Here is an 8,753-nt window from a genome sequence, read left to right on the forward strand (position 1 = left end):
TAGTCCCAGCTACTCGGAGGCTGAGGCGGGAGAATGGCGTGAACCCGGGAGGCGGAGCTTGTAGTGAGCCGAGATCGCGCCACTGCACTCCAGCCTGGGCTACACAGCGAGACTCCGTCTCAAAAAAAAAAACAAAACAAAACAAAAAAAAAATTAACCGGGCCTGGTGGCGGGCGCCTATAGTCCCAGCTTCTAGGGAGGCTGAGGCAGGAGAATGGTGTGAACCTGGGAGGCGGCGGAGCTTGCAGTGAGCTGAGATCGCGCCACTGCACTCTAGCCTGGGCGACAGAGCGAGACTCCGTCTCAAAAAAAAAAAAAAAAAGGTCAAGAAAAAAAATTCCTCACACAGTAACTTTCCCCAAAACCCACATACCACATAGTTTACCATTCCAGAGGAAATTAACATACCAATATTGAAAGGTGTACCAACACTATTACACAAGCTGAATAGACTTGGGGGTTGGGAGGAGTCTGTTGAAAGCTAGGAAAGCCAGTCCTATAAGGGGATTATCCCTTTTCCTAACACTTTGGCACTGCTGCTTCTACTTTGGTTTCCACCCAAAAGACAACATAGTATGATTTAAAAAGAGCCTGGGTTGGCCAGGGACAGTGATTCACACCTATAATCCCAGCACTTCGAGAGGCCAAGGCAGGCAGATTGGTTGAACCCAAGAGTGCGAGACCAGCCTGGGTAACACAGTGAGACCCTGTCTCTATTTTAAAGATAAAAATATGTAAAAATTTAAATTTAAAAAAATTAAAGTTTTTGAAGAGGCAGGGTCTTGCTATGTTAACCAGACAGGAGTGCAGTGGCTATTCATAGGCCTGATCTCACTAATGCTCAGAACAGGAGTTCTGACCTGCTCTGGTTCACTCCTCCTTAGGCAACCTGGTGGTCCCTCACTCCTGGGAGGTCACTATATTGATGCCAAACTTAATGCAGACACCTGATCCGTTTAGTGCACTATAGCCCAGAACTCCTGGACTCAAGCAATCCTCCCACTTCAGCCTCCCTAGTAGCTGGGACTACAGGCACACACCACCACGCCTGGACTCTAAATGCTTTTATGAGAATCAAAAAAAGCACGAGAGGTAGAATCTGATCACTGTCTAGCACAAAGTAGGCGTTCAGTTATAGATAATGCTGATTTGTTGCAGTCTTTTATGAAATCCAGGGCATTTCTGAAAAAGTAAGGACCAATGTTTAATTTGTCTACCCCAAACCTTATCTTTCCCCCTTTCATCTATGGTACGGCACCAGTAGCTCAATGACAGAGAAAGAGTTTCAAGTATCTTTCAAATACCCCAAATATTTCCAGTGGTGATTCAATGGGCCCAATAAACATCTTCAAAATCTTCAGGTGTTACTTTAGTTCCTATCTGTTAGTGCTCTAGAGGTCTCTCAAACTCAACAGTTCTCATCACTAGTGGAAGCCATGATACCACTCCTCTCTAGAAAGAGGGCATCTTCTGATTGTTGTGCTACCCCATACTTGCACTCTGGGTGCTAGAGATGCTAAGCATCCTGCAAAATGCGTGAATGATCCCACTTACATGCCAATAATTCTCCAGATGAGAAACCTTGATCATGTAATGAAATAACCTCCCGTATGTTTCAAAGGTTCTTGACACATAGCCTTTATCCAAAAGTATTGGTAAACCACTGTATCTTTCAGTGTATTTAGGTCCTATACTACAGAGCTGTGCCATCCAATATGGTAACCACTAGCCACATCTGCCTATTTGAAATGCAGCTAGTTTGAATGGAGATGCACTATAAAGTGTAAAATATATCCCAGATTTTCAAGTCTTAGCACACACACACACAAAATTTCGTTAATAACTTTTGTACTGATTTTAACGCTGAAATAGTATTTTTCATATACTAGGTTAAATAAAATATTATTAAAATTAATTTCACAGCCGGGCACGGTGGCTCACACCTGTAATCCCAGCACTTTGGGAGGCCAAGGCAGATGGCTCACTTGAGCCTGGAAGTTCCAGACCAGCCTGAGCAACATGGCAAAACCCTGCCTCTACTAAAAACACAGTCACCCAGGCTGGAGTGCAGTGGCACAATCCTGGCTCACTGCAACCTCTGCCTCCTGAGTTCAAGTGATTCTCCTACCTCAGCCTCCCCAGTAGCTGGGATTACAGCTGCCCGCCACCACACCTAGCTAATTTTTTTATTTTTAGTAGATGGGGTTTCGCCATGTTGGCCAGGCGGGTCTCAAACTCCTGACCTCAGGTGATCCGCCCGCCTCAGCCTCCCAAAGTGCTGAGATTAGAGTACAAGCCACCGCGCCTGGCCTTATAAGCACTACTGTTTATCCTTATTCCACTAAGGAGATAAAATGATTAAGGAAATTAGCCAAGGCTATCCAGTTTGTATCATAAGTGGTGGAGTTAGAATCTAGATCCAGGCAATCTGACTCCCGAGTCTGTGCTCCTAACCAATTCATTATACTGCCTTTCAAAAGCAGTATCATTAGCACATAAGCTCCACAAGCAGGGAGATTTTGTTTTGTTTACTGCTGTGTCTTCTAACTCTTAGGAAGAGTGCGGGAGGGGGAAGAAAAACACAAAGATGCTCATGATTCCTAAGGAAATAAACCAAAGATGTCTATCTCTACAGAGTACCAAAGCCTGGGGAAAAAAAGGAACTTACTCAGAAAAGCCTTTCCACTTCAGTAGATATTCCACTTGTCCCTTAACTACACGCCTGTCTAGCACCTTCTCCACAACGTACTCCTCCTCATCCTCTGAAGAAGAACTGTCAGCTGTCCGCTTGGTTTTCTTTCCCATGTCGCACACCGTTCCACCTGAAAGACTAAGGCCACCGGGTCCCTATAAAGGCAAAGGACAAAATAGTTAGAATCCATGTGAAGAGTTAAAAACTTTGTCTCTTCTTGATGGGACGAAAAGGGGATAACACCAAGTTGCCATGTGCCCTGCTCTTGAGTCTCAAATCATTCTACAGATGAGTCCTAAGAATTTAATTTAAAAATGAATCAGTCTTCACTTCCTCAACCACAACCTTCTCTTCGGCTAAAGAGACCAAAATTATTAGAAGGCGCAATTGTCTAACTCTTCTTTCAGATTCCAAAAGACAAGTAGTGTGGTATGTTATTCCTGGCTATGTTTATAACTATTTACAAGCCAGGAACTCAAACAGAAATGTGCAAAATCTTCAGTTAAATGAACCAAGATAAAATTAAAACCTTTTTCTCCAAAGTGAATAAGGGTCTTTATAAAAATGAAAAAAGAAAAGCCACTAAAATATGAGTTTTCTGTGCTCTGAGCATCTTGCCCAGTCTCTCACCAGCACAAAAAAAAGGCTTGCTCAGGCATCTTTCACCACATTTTCAGTGACTTGGTACATTTCCCTTAAACAAATTGAGCTTGTCCCTTCAGAGCATCCATCAGCTCACAAAAGCAAGGCTGACATCTCAAACACACTAAGCTTCCTTTTTAGAAAGCTAATTTGGGGATGGGAGGGAGGCAGAAAGGAGAAAAAAAATTTCAGTCCTAAAATTCAAAATTAGTCACTAGATTGTTGAGTAATTCCCAAGATGTAACTAATCCAAATAGTTAAGAAGGTACCTCTCCTCTTAACTGAAGTTGACTCAGGGCCAAAGGAAGAGGAGGAGGAAAAAGAAGTCTGGCCCCAGACTCAGCATCAACATGAAGCCTCCTCAAAATACAGAGGAACCATTCATAGGCCCAAGGAAAGCTGAAGCAAGGAAACACAAATGGAAATTGAGTTAAGCTCAGAAATATGCACACCAGGGGGTACTCAACAGAGAATCTAGTTTTTAAAATTCCCATGTCGCTCTTCCACAATCATTTTTAAGAATTCTTCCTTAACCATGCTAAATGGCGCCTACAGTCTGGATTACAGAGTAGCAGAAATTGTTTTCTTAGCTGAACTCCATTATTGTTTTCCTGTAATCTTTAAAGATGTTTATCAGCACCCTCTAAATATTTCCACCCTGACCAGAAAACCACTGGGTCAGGGAGGGCCCACTACTAATCTCACAATGATGTTCAAGTCACATAAAAAGTGGCAATTATCAATTCACTTCAAATTAGCAAAACTTTAAAAATTATTACAAGAATATATAGTTGGAAACCATATCTCCAGAACTTACTAGCAATAGGTCTCCCCACCTAAAACACTGCCTATACCCATTACTGCCCTATACGACTAAGTTTTTATTAAAATACTCTATTTGGAAGAAGTAGTAGGAAAATGTAGGTGCGGGGGGGGGTTAAAATAATTTTTCCATGAATTTAGAAGAGTCCTAAGCTTCAAGAAAATATCTTATGTGGTTTATTTAAAATGAAACAGCCTCCAACCTCACCAGAGACAGGAAATGTCATATTCCAGGGAGAGTACCCCACCCCCACCCCCACTCACCTTGGAATTTCCGGGAGCTGAGCAGTTTAGGTCAGAGCGCTGGGGTTAAAACCAGCCCCATGTTAGATGCATGCAGTTAAGCATTGTGGCTATGGCCTCCCCTGCCTCACCAGGAAAAACAAGGATTTACATGTGTTCTTCATTTTGGGGGAGAGAAAAGGAAAATCTCCCTTTATACCTTCATGCAGAAGAGGAGCCCCAAAGGCAGAAAATGAATGGGGGTTCCCTCCTTTACCTACCGGATCGCCCCAGTTCTTTCTTTCCCTCTGGGCTAACAGGAGGGGCCTCCCCTCCCAGGTCTGGGTCTTGGCGGGCTGGCAGCTCCCCCGCCCCCACCCAGCTGCCTGGGCGCCACTGCGCAGCTGTCCCAGTCCGTTGCCATAGCAACTGGCAGCAGTACTACACTAAGGGGGAGAAGCAAATGGAAAAGTTAAAAGGCTTAACTTTCCTTTTCAGTGAAGACTGGGTGGAGAAGTTGGAAGGTACCTCTCTTGGCCTCAAGGCTAAGGCATTCAGAGCTCAAGGGAATTACTTCTTAGGTTTTAAATCCAGTATTTATGCTTATTCCTCTAACAGCACTGTAAATTAATCAATAGCATTTTAAGATCATCTAACAAGATTACAGCTCAACTGAAGGGGGGAGGGGAAAGGCTCGATCCTTCTACAATACGATCAGTACAAACCACCCATCACTTAATACAGCCCACCAGAGCACTTCGGGCAACCCCATTTTACCATCTGTCACAGAACAGTTAATTAAAATTGCTTGAGGGGAAAAATAACAGGAAACAGGGGAAGGGAAGTATTTTAAAGACACTATATAACTTTCCTTCTTTGGGGTGATTACTAGAGATAAAATCCAAAGACACGAAGCACTACCAAAACAACCCCAAAAAAAAAATCTTTTAACTAAAATTACAGGTGGAGCGCCGGGCGCAGCGGCTCATGCCTGCAATCCCACAACTTTGGGAGGACGGGGCAGGGCAATCATTTGAGGTCAGGTGTTCGAGACTAGCCCGACCAACATGGTGAAACCCCGTCTCTACTAAAAATACAAAAAAATTAACCAGGCGCGGTGGCAGGCGCATATAGTCCCAGTTACTCAGGGGGCTGAGGGAGGAGAATCGCTTGAACCCGGGAGGCGGAGGTTGCAGTGAGCCAAGATCGTGCCACTGCACTCCAGCCTGGGCGACAAGAGTGAGACTGTCTCAAAAAAATAAAATAAAATTTAGGTGGAAAAAAATTCCTAAGAAGTTTAAAAAAAAAAAAAAAAAGGAGAGCGGTTCTGCCACAACCTAATGGTTGATAAATTAAAACCACTTCTAGGTTGTTCTATAATGTTATGAAACAGATTTTTAAATAATTATTCATCACCTGATACATTATTAATGTACAACTCTCTGTATCAATATGTCCCAATTCTTGAGAAAAGGAGTACTGGGATAAATAAAAAAGACATACAGAGACTTGAAATACTATAAGTTTTCCATTCTTCTGGCTCTAAAGAACATTTTTGAGAGCTTCAAAACTACTCTGCTTTATAGATATGGGAACTTTAAAGCCAGAAGTGGCTGCCATAGGAGAGTAAGAAAAAGGGACAATCAAAAGCAAAGAACTCAGTTGAACCAAGCACGGTGGCCCACACCTGTAATCCCAGCACTTTGGGAAGCCGAAGCGGATGGATTACGGGAGGTCAGGAGTTCGAGACCAGCCTGACCAACATGGTGAAACCCCATCTCTACTAAAAATACAAAAATTGGCCAGGCATAGTAGCACATGCCTGTAATCACAGCCACTTGGGAGGCTAAGGCAGGAGAAGCGCTTGAACCTGGGAGGCAGAGGTTGCAGTGAGCCGAGATTGCACAACTGCACTCCAGCCTGGGCAACAAGAGTGAAACTCTGTCTCAAAAAAACAAATAAATAAATAAGAAAGAATGCAGTTGAGAAGAAGCATACAATGGTGACTATTTTGGCTGTCAAACAGAAGAAACCATAGGGTGTAAGACCAAAGGAGAAATTTTTTTTTCTTTTTTTTTTTTTTGAGACGGAGTCTCGCTCTGTCACCAGGCTAGAGTGCTGTGGCGCAATCTCGGCTCACTGCAACCTCCAGCTCCCTGGTTCAAGGGATTCTCCTGCCTCAGCCTCCCAAGTAGCTGGGATTACAGGCATGTGCCACCACGCCCAGCTAATTTTTGTTATTTTTTAGTAGAGATGGGGTTTCATCACGTTGGCCAGGATGGTCTCGATTTCCTGATCTCGTGATCCACCCGCCTCGGCCTCCCAAAGTGCTGGGATTACAGGCATGAGCCACCGCGCCCGTCCAGAAATTTTTTAATTACAAAAGATTTCCTCAAATTGGAATGGATCATCAGCAAACCTCCGATTAAAAACTGCATTTTTCGGCCGGGCGCGGTGGCTCAAGCCTGTAATCCCAGCACTTTGGGAGGCCGAGACAGGCGGATCACAAGGTCAGGAGATCGAGATCAGCCTGGCTAACATGGTGAAACCCTGTCTCTACTAAAAAAAAAAAAAAAAACACAAAAAACTAGCCGGGCGAGGTGGCGGGCGCCTGTAGTCCCAGCTACTCGGGAGGCTGAGGCAGGAGAATGGTGTAAACCCGGGAGGCGGAGCTTGCAGTGAGCTGAGATCCGGCCACTGCACTCCAGGCTGGGCGACAGAGCCAGACTCCGTCTCAAAAAAATAAAAACTGCATTTTTCAACTCTTCTTACCTTTTGTTTTAAACTTTTCATAATTAAGGGATATGAAAACAATACCAAACATTTAAACAGGATCTTGACTCTGATTAACTTGCCATGTGTGATCTTGAGTAAATCAATTTTCCATCTGACCCCGGCATCATTTAAACAGGCTAAATAAATCTGTACTACCCGCCCTACCTACCTCCTAGGGAAAAAGTGAGTTTATGTTGAAACCAAAGATCTATTAAGTCCCCCAAAGAGAACCTTCTGTAAAAATATGTCAGGGCTGAATACAACAGCAGAAGAAAATATGTGACCTTCCAAATTCCTAAGCTAGTAAACCAAATCACATGCAGTAACTCCTGCAGCTCAACACATTAGTAGATAGCAAGAAAATGAGGAACAGTGTCTTTGTTAACTAGGCACTGGAAAACGAATACACCTTCAGAGAACAGGGTAGGTATGTTCTCTCTCAAGGGCAAAATACTTATTCCTTAAAACTCAGACAAACTTTAAAGATGGCAGAATGAAAAGACTAATAGTAACTCTGTGAAGGAATAAGGAACAGGAAAGAATGACAGCAATACTAACATTTTGGTGAAATCTTTCAGAGAAGGAAAAGTGAATTTAAAGAGGAAAGAGACAAAAATATTCTGGTGTCCACCCCTCCCCACAAAACATCAGGAAGTAAAAGATTGAGTTCAATTCCCTCCTTTCCACTCTTAAGAACTGCCTAAAGGGCACATGGGCTGAGGTCCTTTTCTTTTTGGGAAATGGGTTTTGTAACCACTGACAAATCAAATTAGGCCTGATGCCAGGAGTCAGAGTCCAACCATAATATTCTTTAAAGGATGGCATGCAATTGTCTTGTAAATCTCCTGGACAGTCACAGATCAGAAGCTGGCAAGGATGACGACATACTTCTGATGGAATGTGTCGTATCTTAACCTTGAAGTTACAGATCTGCTCAGGAGCAGCAGTAAGAAATGAGAAATGCACTCAGACATCGGAGGAGACATAATTCTCTTTTAGACAGTGCGACCCAGAGTATTAGGGTCAAATGAAACACAAAGCCAGTCAAACAATTTAAGGGCTAGAGCCTGGACCAGATAGAGCATCAAGACTGGTGGTTCACACTGAGCTTAGGGGGAGGGCGCTTTCCAGCATGAGAAATGAGACATGGTTGGCAGGATGATGGAGTGATTAAGGTAGAATCCCAATACGATGACAGACGAAAAGAAGGTGAGCCTCTGAACACAACCTTATCCTTGTGGAAATCTCCGAGGGAAAGGGTGAGCAGCTTCTCAAATTTCTAGAGTCTTTCAGGAATAATTGCTCTCAGCCTTCTCTCTTAAATATAGATAGGAACTATCTGGTAAAGCTACCCAGTAACTATAGATAGATTACAGCACCTAAGGCCCATAGAGATGAGAAAAGAGGCTGGGTGTGGTGGCTCACGCCTGTAATCCCAGCACTTTGGGAGGCTGAGGCAGGCAGATCTCCTGAGGTCAGGAGTTCCAGACCAACCTGGCCAACATGGTGAAACCCTGTCTCTACTAAAAATACAAAAATTAGCCAGGCATGGTGGCAGGCGCCTGTAATCCCAGCTACTCGGGAGGCTGAGGCAGGAGAA

The 8,753-nt window shown here is 43.7% G+C and overlaps 1 protein-coding gene across 1 annotated transcript in view; it reads right to left on the reverse strand.

Moving 5' to 3' along the window:
- The window catches only part of CBX5 (chromobox homolog 5), a 56,813-nt gene that overhangs the window by 28,843 nt on the left and 19,217 nt on the right, over nt 1-8,753 (reverse strand). The window contains exon 2 of the mRNA XM_011992642.1: nt 2,668-2,847. Coding sequence (XP_011848032.1) covers nt 2,668-2,805 — 138 coding nt within the window. The 5' untranslated portion in view covers nt 2,806-2,847. The remainder of the gene's footprint in view (nt 1-2,667; nt 2,848-8,753) is intronic.

This window comes from Mandrillus leucophaeus, unplaced genomic scaffold (assembly GCF_000951045.1).
Source record: "Mandrillus leucophaeus isolate KB7577 unplaced genomic scaffold, Mleu.le_1.0 Scaffold414, whole genome shotgun sequence".
Classification (NCBI taxonomy): domain Eukaryota; kingdom Metazoa; phylum Chordata; class Mammalia; order Primates; family Cercopithecidae; genus Mandrillus; species Mandrillus leucophaeus.